Raw genomic sequence first — 15,014 nt, 5'->3', positions numbered from 1 at the left:
GCCAACATAGCATGACTTGAGAATCCAAGTTTGCAGAAGAAGCATGTATTTCCATTCTGAGAATCTGTTAGCCTTTCCTCAGTCTGCTAGGTGGAACTCCAGCAATTCTGAGCCACCATCCTAATCTCTTTTAGGTCAGAGCCATTGAGGATGTTTGTTTTCCTCCTAAGCCTTGGAAGAAAGACAAGTGGCAACAAGCTGGGTGCTAAGCTCACAGCTTTATTAAATGCAGGTTCTGTGGCAAGTAAATTATGAGCTGTGTACATTCTGCAGAATGCAGCAATATGTTCCCCTGAGCAAAGGAATGCAACCTACCTCCATCCCCTTTCTTCACTTGAACCCACTCTGGTTCAGAATCTGTGAGCAGTCACTCTGAACCATCCAGATTCCTCCCTACTGCATACCTTAAATTTGTTGGAGTGAGGGGTCAAACATGCATCACTGCCATCAAGGTGACTAGCTCTAAGCTGGGGGTCACTAACCTGGCACCCTTGGGCGTTATGACTTTTCCCTAGAGAGTGTTTGCCACATAAGGTGGTTGGAGAAAGAAATTTGAGAGAGAGGGTGAGATTTGTATTCTGTGGAAGAGATTGTGAGAGAGATGCACTTGGGCAGAGAAAGAGGTAGAAATGCATGGAAGGGGGGATTTATATACAGTATGCATGATCTGAAAGCGATGAGCAAATCGATGAATTTTAATTTATCTCAGCTTCTCACTTTTCCAATCTTAAATTTGGTTCTCCACAATTCCACATTGTGATTTCTTTTTAAAAAATGTCATGACATTTCATCAGCATTGTAGTGCAAATTTCTCCTAGTATACACATTTTGTGTGCAATTTTGCATAATATACATATTTTTGGCAAGACTATTTTCCCTAATGCAGTGGTTCCCAAACTTTTTTCCCCCATGGACCACTTGAAAATTGCTGAGGGTCTCAGTGGACCACTTAATGATTTCTCTGCCTGTTGTAACAATTGTAATGCACTGCGCTGGGTGCTATATGGTTTTTAAATGTATTTTTATTCCTTCTTTTATTTCTTATATATTGTAATTTTTTTTGTATTACAAACTGAATAACTTAGAATTCAAATTGTAATACATTAAAAATAATCTAAGGAATAAAAAGGAATAAGAACACAATAAAACTCAATATATTTATTTAATACAGTGGGTGTGCTGTCTCCTGTCTTCATCCACAAATGCACAGACATGCTGCAGACCATCTGAATGAAGCTCGTGGACCACAGTTTGGGAATCTCTGCCCTAATGCATTTTTGTATGTTAATTTCACTAATATATGCATTTATATGCATAGTTTATCCTAATGTATGCATTTTTAACAGATTGCTTCGCTAGAGAACTGCATTGCAAAATTCAGAGAAGTGAATTTTTTGAAGGATGACGTGTTTCGCTTTGCATCTTATTTCAGAAAGTGGGAAGAATATTATTTCAGAAAATTAGGGAAATCCACTTTTAAATGCAAACTGAGTCAAATTTCTCCCCGTCCCTAGTGGTCTGTGAGAGAGGGGGAGAGAGAGAGAGAGGAGAGAGAGATGCACTTGGTCAGGGGGGGAGCAGATGTATTATTTGTTTGTTTGTTTGTTTGTTTTATTTAACAAAATTTATATACCTCTTGTTTGTAATAAAACCTCTAAGCGGTTTACAAGAAATATTAAAATTATCAATATAACAGTTAAAACCAAGTAATTAAAAACATTAAAATTAAACAAAAAAGAGATTAAAACATGTCAACATCTGCCTGTCTATATAGGTTTCTCAGAAATCTTTTAAGCAGGTGCCAAAAAGAGTACAGTGAAAATGCCTGTCTGATATTAGTAGGCAGGGGGCTGCCACACTGAAAATCTGGTTCCTTACAAGAGCAGAACAAACATTATGTGGCACTTGTAAAAGTGCCAGTTATGCAGATTGAAGTGGTTGAGCAGGCATATACAGTGTAAGGCAATCCTTCAAGTAAACTCGTCTCAATCTGTTAAGGGCTTTATATCATAATAGTAACATCTTGAACCTGACCCAGTAACGAATCAGCAGCAGTGGTATTATATGCTGACAGGGTCTCACTCCTGTTAGAAACCATGCTGCTGCATAATGCACTGATCGGTTTCCAGACCGATCACAAGGGAAGCTCCACATAGAGTGTGTTGCAATAATCCAGTCACGAAGTCACCAATGACTAAACTATTATGGTCAAGCTCTCCCAGTCCAGGAATGGTCATAGTGGTCTTACCAGGTGCAGCTGATAAAAAGCGCTTTTAGCCACTGAGGCTACCTGGGCTTCCAGGGACAAAGCTGAGTCCAGAAGCACCCCCAACTACATACCTGCTCCTTCCAGGGCAGGCAATTGATCAATTTCTCAGACGTAGGAGCCACTCACCCACAGTGCCTCCATCTTGCCAGGATTCAAGCTCAGCTTGTTTTCTCTCATCCATCCCAACACTGCATCCAGGCACTGGTCCAGGGCTCACACAGCCTCTCCTGATTCAGATGTTGTGGAGAAATAGAGATGAGAGTTATCAGTGTACTGATGGCACCTTGCCCCCAAACTCCTAAGGACCTCTCCCAACAGTTTCATATAGATATTCAATGGAATGGGGGGGAATGTGCCCTGCAGCACCCCATAGTGTAACTGGCAGGGAGCTGAAAAGCACTCCCAACGCTACTTTCTGGACTGTCCCTTGGGTACAACTGGAACCACTGTAAAACAGTGCCCCCAATTCCTATTCCATGGAGCTTGTCCAGGAGGATGCTGTGAGGTCAATGGTACTGGAAGCCACAGAGAGACTGAGAAGCAGAAGCAAGGTTGCACTCCCCCTGTCCCGCTCTCTGTAAAAGTCATCCATCAAGGCAACCAGGGCCAACTCAATCCCATGGCCAGGCCTTAACCCAGATTGGAATGGATCTAAATAATCTGTGTCATCCAAGGATGCTTGCAGCTGCCCCAGCACAGCTCTCTCCACTTTCATCCCCGAGAAGGGGATATTTGCGATTGGTCAATAGTTATTCCAGTCCAAGGGGTCCAGGGCTGCTTTCTTTAGGAGTGGCCACACCATATAAATAAATAAATAAATAAAATTTTATTTCTGAGTCGCCTATCTGGCCGACCAAACGGCCACTCTAGGCGACGTACATTGCCACAACAGAATACAATATCAAATCCGAATTTCAAAAATTAAAAAACAGCATTACACTAAACAACATTTAAAACTGACTTGCCCCCGGAGACCCCATAGGCCTGCCTGAATAGCCAGGTCTTCAAAGCCCGGCAGAAACCTGTCAGGGAGGGGGTATGGCGAAGATCGAAAGGAAGGGAGTTCCAGAGGGTGGGGGCCACAATCGAAAATCACCTCTTTCAAGGCAGCAGGGACCATTCCCTTGCCAAATGAAGTGTTAACCACACTCTGGACCCAACCAGTCAAACCCCTGCATTAGATTTAATAAACCGAGGGGACAGGGATCAAGAGGGCATGTGGTTGGGTGTATATCTGCCAGCACCATGTATGTGATGTGATGAGTGGGATGGGGGAGAAATCTGGTGCAATCATACTCAAAAACAGATTCTGCTACAGTCCACACATTCTTCTTATGTGAGGACCAGACGCCTTTCACACAAATGCCAGAGGCTTTTGCTGATATGATTTTTAAAAAGTCATGAACTGTACAATATTAGGCTGTATACTATAGTCAGCATGGATTTTTTGCATTCCGCAATGTTAAATTGAAAATATCCTCCATGCCATTCTGATGCTTCCCATAAGCTCATTTCAAAACAAAACCTTACAAACCTTATAGTTCTGAACTCAGAAACGCTTGCTTAACAACCCTCCAAATTTTTGTAGTGATATATAAAACAGTCAGAGACAATCGAGAGTTCAAAGAGAGAGAGAAAACAGACCCCTTTTGGACTTTTTTCTGTCAGAGTTCTCATAATCTGTTGAAATTAATTAAAAATCAGCCATGTTCACAGAGTACCTGTAATCCTATTACTGACATTGCCCCATATTCTGACCTTCATGTTCTGCAGTTTAAAAGTTTTAAAAATGTGTGGCTGATTTTTAATTAATTTAATAAATTTAGCATTGAACTCAATGATAAGGCCAGGTGTGCTCAGTAAGAACCAACTGTCAGTGTTCTAAAAGCCAGACTCACAGCTGCTTGGCTTGCCTAATCAGAGGGCCACACCCACAGCAGACCTTTATTTCACTTGAGACAGTCATGGTTTCCGCAAAGAATCCTGGGAAGTGTAGTTTGTGAAGGGTGCTGAGAGGAGACTCCTATTCCCCTGACAGAGTGGCCAGAGTGTTTAACAGTCAGCCACTCTGATTAATAATAATAATAATAATAATAATAATAATAATAATAATTTAATTTATGTGTCGCCTGTCTGGCCAATGGCCACTCTAGGTGACGTACATCTCTGTTACAATAAAATACATCATAATAATACAATACAACGATAAAACTATAAAACTATAAACAATGACAGTTCAGAGTAATAGGCAATTTGTCATAGATATTAACCCTCCCCGGAAGTCCCGAAGGCCTGTCTGAAAAGCCAGGTCTTCAAGGCCTGGCAGAATACGTTCAGGGAAGGGGCATGCCGAAGATCATACGGGAGGGAGTTCCAGAGAGTGGGGGCCGCTCTGTGAGGGGAACAGGGCCTCTCCTAGCAACTCTCAGCAACCTTCCCTAACTACTCTTCCCAAGATTGTTTGGGAGAAGCCATGACTGTCTAAAGTGAAATAAAGGTCTGCTGTGGATGTGGCCAGTGACAGCTTTGGTTTAAATTTGGGAGGTAGGCTACATGTACCTGCTGTAGAATAAAAAGGTGGGGGAAAGGCTGAAAAGCAATGATACTGTTCACCATGTTTTCCTTTTGGAAAGGAAAGGGGCTTCCCTCTGCCCAGTGTCCACCCATCCAATCTTCTCCCCTCTCCCTCCCTCCCCTTCCTGCCGTCCTCCTGCCCTCCCTGTCCCCCCCCCGGTCAGTTTCACCTATCCTAAGCATGATAGAACAGGAGTAAATCCCACTGAACTCAAAATGCATGCAAATGATCAAACCTGCCCTCCCCTCTTACTCCCTCCTATCCCCTCCCTCTTGCCCCTTTCCTCCCTCCCCCCTCCCCATCCTTTTCCAATCCCCTCCTTCCCCCTCCCCCTCTACCTTCCCCTCCCCTCCATCCTCCCCCTCCTCCTCCTCCATGGTCAGTTTTACCTATCCTAGGACTATGACCTGGCAGACCAGGATTCAAATCCCCACACAGCCATGAAGCTCACTGGGTGACCTTGGGCCAGTCACTGCGTCTCAGAGGAAGGCAATGGTAAACCACCTCTGAATACCGCTTACCATGAAAACCCTATTCATAGGGTTGCCATAAGTTGGAATAGACGTGAAGGCGTCCATTTCATTTTCAAGCACGTTTGAACGGGAGTTAATCCCATTGAAAACAATAAGCATGCAAATGATCAAACCTGCCCTCCCCTCCTCCGCCCTCTCATCACTTTCCTTTTGCCCCTTCCCTCACCCCTCCCATTCCAATCTCCTCCTTCCCTCTACTCTCCCCTCCCCCTCCTCCTCCCCATGGTCAGTTTTACCTATGCTAGCCATGATTGCACAGGAGTAAATCCCACTGAACTCAGTAAGCATGCAAATGATCAAATCTGCCTTTTCCTTCCTTCCCCTCTTCTCTCCCTTCCTCCACCCTTCTTCCTCTCCTCCCCTCTTCCTTCTTTCTCCTCCCCTGCCTACTCCAGGCCCGTTCCCTCCCCTTCCTTCACCCCTACCCCTCCCATTCCAATCTCCTCCATCCACCTCCACCTCCTTCCGCTCCCCTCTCGACCTCTCTCCTTCTTCCCTCTACTCTCCTCTCCCCCTCCTCCTCCCCCATGGTCAGCTTTACCTATCCTAAGCATGATTGCAGGGGAGTAAATCCCACTGAACTCAATAAACATGCAGATGATCAAACCTGCCCTCTCCTTGCTCCCCTCCCCATCCCCTGTGGTCAGTTTCACCTATCCTATGCATGACTGCAGGGGAGTAAATCCCACTAAACTCAATAAGCATGCAAATGATCAATCCATTCTCAGCAAACTTGCACAAGATCCTATTTCTTACCTCCCAGATTAAAAAGCAGAGAAATTCATTAATAGGCAAAAATATTTGCGGTTTAAGAACATACCTATAGCCACAGATATTTCTATCAAACTTTAAAAAGCAGAGAAATTGGGCAGCTATAGTGAATGCACCAGAGGAGCAGGAGACCTGACCTCCTCTCTGAGATATTGTACTGCCCTACACATTTGTCAAAATGTAAACACATTTGGGCTCGTCTTTCACAGTCCAATCCACTTCCTGCAGGCACTTCTTTTTGTTGTGGTGCTGGTGGTGGCAGCGGTGGCAGCAGCAGTCGTGGTATATGCAGGCATGGAGCCAGGCAAGTCCTTCATTTCCCGGTCTGTGTCCCATTTGGCATACCTCAATTTAAAAAGCCCCCAACCCTGTCCACATTTAATAACATTGAGCCCACTGTGGTCTTTCCCTCTCTTTTTCTTTGCCTCTCTGGTAGGGGCTGCTGGGTCACTTGCTTTTACTTGCGGTAAAGTACATTTTTCGTGTTTTGGAAGTGTTATCCATTGATGGACTGGAGCCATGCCAATACAAACATTAGAGTGATGCCGCAATTAATAACTTAATTAATGAAAGGTTCTGTCATGTAACAGCTTTTGTTTACTGTAATTCAGAAAACAACAGAATGCAGACAGATCCTTGTTCTATGAATTCCATCTGCTGAACATATTGTGAATCTGTGACAAGCTATATCAGTCAGCCTTTAAAACCATTTTGCCTAGATTGTTGTCATCTAATCACGAATTGGTATGGTATTAAGCTGAGGAAAACGTCTTTGAAATATTAAGCATCTGTTCTCAATTCTCAAGTTTATTGTATATGTACTTATTCAGTATTTTGGAGCTTTATTTGCTCTGGTCCAACTATAGTCTGGAGTCGGTGAGTGGCTGGATGGGAAGGAATAAATGCCAATTAATGAGACCTATGGTCAAACTCTATGTATCAAAAATTCTCCTGACAATTTTGTATGGAAGTGAGATTTGGGGCCCTTCTTTGCGCCTAACCCTAGAGCCAATCCAAAATATCTTTTACAAGCACATCCTAGGTCTTCCTAAAGGCACTCCGGCAGCTTATTTGAGAATTGAATTAAATTCCCCTTCCTTAATGGCCAGAACTGATCTAACGTTTTTACGTTATTGGAAAAAACTTTTGGTTACTGACCCGCCTTCTCTGGCTAAATTGTGCTGGGAGGATCAACTGGTAAATGGGGGCTGGGCAAAAACCTTTCCACCCTTAGGGGTACAATACCTTCTAACCCCCCCTTGCTTAGTAATCTTAATTCAAATACTCTGCGCAATCAGATTTATGATCATGATATTCAACAAGACAGAGTAGCGATTGCTAACTCACACTTCTCTAAATGGTTCATGCTTATCAACCCTAATTCTGCTTGGCCTAACTACTTAGATATTTTAACAAGGGCTCCACTTCGAAGAGCATATACCGAACTTCGCTTCCAGGTGATGCCCTCGTCCTGTTTACAAGGAAGATATCTTGGTATCCCGTATGACCAAAGGCTTTGTATAGCTGGGTGCAAGGTGCCAGATGATCTATTACATTATATGTTAGACTGCCCAATGTTTTCTTACCCAAGAGCAAAATTTTTACTTCCAACTTTGAATATGATTAATGAATTAAATAGACCCCAAAAAGTAATCTTTTTACGATCCTCGGTCCAACCCCATGTAATAATTTCGACTGCAAATTTTGCCTTGGCTGCAAAGATACTTAGAGCCAGTTTTATTAAGAATAGTGGTTGCAAATAATGTTTTAATTTCTACATTTTAATTAAGAATTGTACCTTTGTTTCAATGTATATATGACTGTACTTCCTTGTAACAGCTTATGGCGATACACAGATTAAAATAAACGGAAACGGGAAGGAATAAGTTGAAGCTGAATCCTGACAAAACCGAGGTGCTGTTTGTGGGAGACAAGGGAAGGCTGGGAGATATAGACCTGGTGCTTAACGGGGTATGATTGCCCTTGAAAGACCAGGTCCGTAGCCTGGGGGTCATTCTTGACTCCCAGCTGTCTATGGAGGCTCAAGTTTCAGCTGTGAGCCGAGCAGCTCTGTATCAACTCCATCTGATATGGAGGCTACGCCCCTACCTTCCCAATCATCTGCTCCCACTGGTGGTACATGCCCTGATCACCACTCGCCTAGACTACTGTAATGCGTTCTACGTGGGGTTACCCTTGAAAACGGTTCGGAAGTTACAGCTGGTACAAAATGCAGTGGCGCGTCTGATTACAGGCGGCCGCCGTAGAGATCACATCACTCCTGTGTTGAAGGAGTTGCATTGGTTACCGGTTGTGTACCGAACCCAATTCAAGGTGTTGGTTTTAACCTTTAAAACCCTATATGGTTGTGGCCCAGCCTATCTGAAGGAGCGCCTCCAGCATCGACAGGGATGCCACTCAACAAGATCGACCTCAGAGGGCCTTCTCTGGATCCCACCAGTCAAAATAGCTAGGCTGGTGAGTACTCAAGAGAGGGCCTTCTCAATAGTGGCCCCCACCCTCTGGAACTCTCTCCCAGGTGATATATGCCATGCCCCGTCTATAATGAGCTTCCACAGGACCCTGAAGACTTGGCTTTTTAGGCGGGCGTTTGAGATGGGCTAGATTTCTACTGTTTTTAAATTTTAATTGTTTTATATACTGTTTTATCTTGTACGTTGCCCAGAGTGGCTGGACAACCAGCCAGATGGGCGACTAACAAATTTAATAATAAATAAATAAATAAATAGTTGATTTGTGTTAACAAAATAAATATATTGGAACTAAGCAATTCTATACTTCCTTACAGAAGCTAGGGACGGATCCCCCCCCGCACCATTTCACTGGGCCAAATTACATCCTAGCAGAGAGACACTCTGCAGTAGGAGAAGATACACTGCCACTAAACCAGCAGAACAGCCACCAATATGTGCTCAGCCCAAGAGTGAAAGGGGAAACACACTATTCAGGAAAGCTCAAACTGGCACAGAAATGGCACCCACACCCCCAGCACCCATGGGAACACCACTAGTAACCACCAGTCAGGGTCTGTGCTGGTGACAGTGCCCACCTGCACCCACACATAGAAGGAATCATTGAATTCAGATCAATGGGAACACACAGCCAGCACATCTCCTTGCACCACAACGTACAGTATACTCACAATGCCACCATGCCCCTACTCCTTAAGCTGCTGTGGCACAAGCAGCAACAACACTACTGTGGAGCCACCCTGGGCTACTCCTGGGAGAAAGGGTGGGATCTACATTTAAAATAAACTCCTGCAGGCAGGGTTTCAAGTTCCCTTGTGCTCAACCATCTTTTGAAATCAAATGAAACGAAGGAGATATTGCAGAACACAGCACCTGCATAGCTGCCTTGGCAAGAAGCCTTCAAAAAGTGCACACTGTCATCTTAGCCCAAAGGTCCAGGGCCCCCGTGGAAACGGGAAGATTCTTTTGCCAAGCAGTCAAAGGGAGGACCCCAGATGCACTACAAGGAGAGCCACAGACGCACGTTGACAGGAGCAACCTTCCGTAGTCCACCAAACGAAGAATGGAATTGGGAAGTAGGAGGCATACGTTTGACCCCCACCAGGCGAAGAGGGGGAGGTGGCTCCACTCATGTTTTGCGTGCATGGTGAAAAAAAAGTCCTGATGGGGCAAAAGAGAAAGAGCTCTCTGGACTTGAACCCACACTGCAAACCCCACAGAGCAGTTCCCCACCCACTACAACAGCAGCAGATAGGAACCATAGAGCATTAATCTTTCCCCAGTCTTTGAAATCAGTCATGCACTGCTGAGAATTTTTTGAAATATTAATCTAATAAATGCTTTTAAATAGATAAAATAAAATAATAAAATAAAACATACCAGGAGCACGGGGGCTGCAAAAGGAGCCCTAGATGGTAGAACAGCTGACATTTTACCTGCTGGTAATCCCACATCAAATCCAGGATGGTACCTCACACTGGGAAAGGAACTGCCACCTTCAGATACACCTTAGCCAATTGGAAGCAGCACCGCATGGACCAATAGCATGGCCCCTTGCATGAGCCAACCTACCTTTTCACCCACTCTCTCCTCCTGGTATATAGCAACCCATATGACCAATACCATCCCAGCTATTTTGTCCAATTGTCCAGTCCTCTGGATAGCATCCTCCCCCTCATAATCTCTCCCCCTCATCATCCATTTTTCCCACCACCATCACCATCATCTGACTGCCTCATACACCTTGGCAGCAGCATCCATTTTTCTTGTGTGCCCAAGCCGTTTTCCAGTGTTTCTGATATTGACCTGGCATGATGGATCTTTTGCCATATTCTATAGCTCAGCCACCATACCATTATAGAATTGCACCATTGGAGTCATTTTTAAGATACTAGCCTGTGATTAGAAGGTGAAATCCACACTGAAATTCTAGCACAACAATTTTGTAGTCAAATGAAAAATCACTATGAGTAGTTTTTCCTCACAGAAGTACTTAAAGGATTGTGCTCAAAATTCTTCTGACAACATTGCCCCTTGCAGTATTCATTCTCCGGTGTCTTGGTGGCAGACCCTGAATTTCTCTTGGTTCCCTTTTTACCAAAACTAGCTTTTAAAACCTGAAAGTTACCTATGCTGTTTTCCACCTGTGCTAAAAACCCTGCAGCCAACTTCACAAACCTACAAATATCCACTTTGTGGGTTGATCATTCTGTTCTTCTCTCTTTTTTGCATGGTTTAGCCACCCATGGGCATGCTGTTTCTTTCTTGACTGCATTCTTATCTCTGTGGTCCTTATTCATATGTGTCTGGTCTGCCTTCAGAGTTGGCAGAAGACTGGCCCTTCCTGGGTGTCAGACAGTGTGGGAGTGGATACTCTCTTGTGTGACAGGGACCTGTGTGTTTCCATGGGCTGTTTCTGATCTATCAGGTGCCTTCTGATGGTTGGTTGTGGTGGATTTGTTGGTGGGCTATTGTTTGTATTGTGTGTTTGGGAGAAGAAGGGATATAAATCAAATAATAAATAAATAAATATGGGTGATGCCACCCAATGTAAGTTATCATGGGTAGAGGGAGACATACCCATGGGGTGATGATAAGTCAAAATGGAAGGTAAGGTCCAGGCAATTTGCACCTTGTATTCTCACTCCCACCCCAGGTTCCTGATTCATAGAATCATAGAATAGTAGTCGGAAGGGGCCTATAAGGCCATCAAGTCCAACCCCCTGCTCAATGCAAGAATCCAAATCAAAGCATTCCCAACAGATGCTCTGCTCTGCTCTGCTCACCAGCCTGTGTATACTCTTGTTTAATGCCAGATTGGTACACAATAAGACTGTGTTCATCCATGATTTGATCATGGATGAGGATACCAATTTGGTGTGTATTATGGAGACCTGGGTGGTTGAGCTGAGGGAGTTGACTTGACCCAGCTGTGCCCACCCAGATACAGGGACAGGGAGGGGGAGAGAGGAGTTGCTGTGGTCCATTTATCTCACCAATATACCACTCTGTCTTGGAGCTGACTGTAAGGACCTGCACCTGCTGTTGAGCCAAGCCAAGGAGACAGTAAACTGGGGTTGCTACTGGTATAACTGTCCACCCTGCTGCCTAGCAGCTTCTGTGATTGAGCTGAAGGAGATGGTCTTGGGAGTGGTGTTGGAAAAGCCCAGAACAATAGTCCTGGGTGATTTCATCATCCATGTTGAGACTACCATGTCTCAAATTGTCACTGTCAGACACACAGGGCAGGGGGTACCCTCAATTTGTTTTTGCTCCAGAGGGAGGAAGGGTTAGGTTTAAATGCTTCCCATCTCTCTCTGCATTCTTTTTCTCCTCTTCACATGTTCCCACATTCTACCAGCACTTTTAAAAGGTCAAATTACATGGTGCACTGCAACCATTTGTAATGAACCCAGTGGCCCCTTTTCTGCTGTAAACTGTGTTCAGAAGGGAGTTCTCCACTTCAAAGAGGTGAGGGGAATGGCCTAATGAAATCTACTCCTGTTGGTTACATTCTCTTTGAAACTCTCCCTGCCCTGGCTCCTTTTACTCCCATGGCATTGCAAAGGAAGCAAGGTTGCTGTTGAAAGAAAAAAAGGCAGATATCCTATGGATGCACAGAAGCTTTTGGGTGCGTTATCTGGATTGTGGCCACAGTTAAATGAAGCTGACACATCTGTGAATGTCTGATATTTTTGTTTTTTATTAGGGAGAACAAGGCCCAGAAGGAAGGCCTGGATTTCCTGGTGTTGCTGGGCGCCCTGGAGAGGCAGTGAGTATGCAGCGGCATTCCTTCTTTATATAACACTTAAAATTGTAATATGGGATGTCTGGAGGGGTGTTTCAGATTTAGATACAGGAGTTAGGCAAAGAAATTTCAGTAAGTGGCAAACAACATTCATAAGAAGATCCAAAGATCTACTGTTGGATGTGTAAAGATTAAATTGCAAATTTATATTTCTTTTCATGTGCTTCCACATTCTACCAGCACTTTTTAAAGGTCAAACGACATTGTGCATTGCAACTATTGTGTAATCATATTTTTAGAGCATTTGTGGTTATTTTGTTTTTATGCCTTATAATGACAACAGCATTATCAACATGTGAGAAACTGGCACACGCCTTTTTCTCAGACAACGAGATTTGTGCCTTTGGTCAGCATGTCTAGTACATAGGCCTACTTAATTGTTGTTTAACAGTCACTTGGCATGAAGACCGGTGTGTTGATCTATGATATAGGTGCTCCTGAAGCATAATCATTTGTGGTCTAAAACTCAGAGGGACTGGGCAATGTTGCTAAATTGTACCCATGGGGAAATGGACCTTTTTGATAGAAAATATCACATAATAGTCATTCAGACATTTCATCTACTCTGTGTGCTATCATGGATAGAGAAGTTTGAATATGTGCAATCTATATTATTATTCACTAGTGACGGTATCATCATTTTTCTTTCACACAATTAATGCTGGCTTTTAAATTAAATGCAGGGGGCAAAAGGAGATAAGGGTGACCCAGGACCCAAGGTAAGAAATGGCATTTATCTTTAATTTAATGTCCATTTGGATTTCAGTGACATATAAACCACCTTCTTAAAAGGACTGCAGCTCAAGGTAGAGCTTCTGCTTTGCATGTAAAAGGTCCCAGTTTCAGTCTCCCTCATCTCCAGGTGGAGCTGGGAACATTCCCTGTCAGAAGCCCTGGGCATCTGCTGCTAATCAGTATAGACAATATGGAGGGAGAGAGACTAATGGTCTGACTCAGTATAAGGTACTTTCCTATGTTCCTGACATTATTCTGTTGCATTAGGGTGAACCAGGACAAGATGGTGCCAGCGTTGTGGGGCCACAAGGGCCACCTGGACCACCAGGTCCCATTATAACCATTCCTATGGTAGGTATCTTATTATTCTGTTGCACCATTATAACTACCTTTCAGTACATTTGTGTAGTGCTGCCACTAATGTTTGCCAGTTGTAGAAATTTGGGTCAAATAACTGTTTGCCAAGTTTGTACTCTTCACCAAAAATCTTGAAAGCGTTTTGGAAATTCTCAAGCTCTTTGCCAGATCTATTCCATACCAGTCAATAGATGTATAAAACGTGGGATGTGTGTGTCAGATCTAGACTCCGTTTCACTGTCATCCCAAGTATACCCCTTGGGACAGCCTAATTTTGTGCATGGTACCTACCTCCCGCTTTTCCCTCAGAACCAATGACTGAGAGGTGAGTGTTGAGGCAACCTCCTAAATGCCCTGAGGCAGGTAAGTTAACATATCCTATCTCTTTTCCTCAGATAACTCATCTTAGGTAACCCTCTTCTCAGGAAATAGAATCCTTAAGAATCCTCAAGAGTCCATGTTATTCAGTCTTATTTATTCATCATAGAAACTTGCCAGAATTGTTCTAGGCCTAGCTAGCATTCCTTCCTCAGCTCCTCTTCTCCATACCCTTCTCTCTCTATTATTTTCTTTGGTCTTAGGCTGCAATCCAATACATGTCTACTCAGAAATAAGCTCCACTGGGTTCAATGGGACTTATTCCAAGGTAAGTGTGTATTGGATTGCAGCCTTACAGTGCAATCCAATATGTGTCTGCCCAGAAGTAAACTCCATTGGATTCAATGGGACCTCCAGGTACGTGTGTATTGGATTGCAGCCTTAGTCAAGAACCCATAGGGAACAGAAAGACAGTGTTATGTTCACCCTTTAAACCACTTGTCTATTCTTCACCAAAATGGCAGAGTTCAAGAAGAACCCAGGTGGTTTGCTTGGGAACCATACCATGCAAGCTCCAAGGGAACCTATGAAAGCTGGTTGTTTCTGACCTCCAAGAATTCATGCCAAACTGCTCCACTAATCACTCGTGTCTAGCTCTAATCTTAGACTCCAAGGTCACTGTGGACTCCCAAGGAAGAGCTTCTATCTCTTCTCCCGTCTTTGAAACAGATAATTATTGACGTTTCAACCTTTTATGTTTCTGTCTGTCTCATTTTACTCATCGTATTCTCTCAGCTGTCCACTCCGCCCTCATGTGTCCCAAATCTGCTTCCTTTACATTTGAGTTTGCCCTGTTGTCTCCACTGCAACCTGTCAGATCCCCAGTGCCCTCCCCTTATCAAGCAATAGTAATTTCTCTCTGCTTTTCTCTCTCCTGCTCTCGCCATCGAACTAGTCAGAGAAGCTATCGCTCCAGGCAGGAGTGTGTAGCATTTCCATTTGTAGATGTAGTTACTAACTGCTTTTCTATTTTTTGGTAATAAACACAAGTCTTTTTCCTTCTTCACCCAAGTCAGAGCAATGTAGTGCTGCAATGTAGTGTCCCTATGGCATACCATCTCTAGCCTCAAGATCTTAGGAAACATGCTTCTTTGGA

General features: G+C 43.8%; 1 protein-coding gene across 2 annotated transcripts in view; it reads left to right on the top strand.

Annotated features, from left to right (window-relative positions):
- COL15A1 (collagen type XV alpha 1 chain) overlaps positions 1-15,014 on the top strand; it is a 285,344-nt gene that overhangs the window by 194,471 nt on the left and 75,859 nt on the right. For both annotated transcript variants that reach the window (XM_061591221.1, XM_061591220.1), the window contains exons 20-22: positions 12,350-12,412; positions 13,132-13,167; positions 13,451-13,534. In XM_061591221.1, coding sequence (XP_061447205.1) covers positions 12,350-12,412; positions 13,132-13,167; positions 13,451-13,534 — 183 coding nt within the window. The remainder of the gene's footprint in view (positions 1-12,349; positions 12,413-13,131; positions 13,168-13,450; positions 13,535-15,014) is intronic.

The sequence above is a fragment of the Rhineura floridana genome, chromosome 11 (assembly GCF_030035675.1).
Source record: "Rhineura floridana isolate rRhiFlo1 chromosome 11, rRhiFlo1.hap2, whole genome shotgun sequence".
NCBI classification, from domain to species: Eukaryota; Metazoa; Chordata; class Lepidosauria; order Squamata; family Rhineuridae; genus Rhineura; species Rhineura floridana.
Note: the sequence above shows the minus strand (reverse complement) of the source record. Positions and strands in the feature narration are given on the sequence as shown.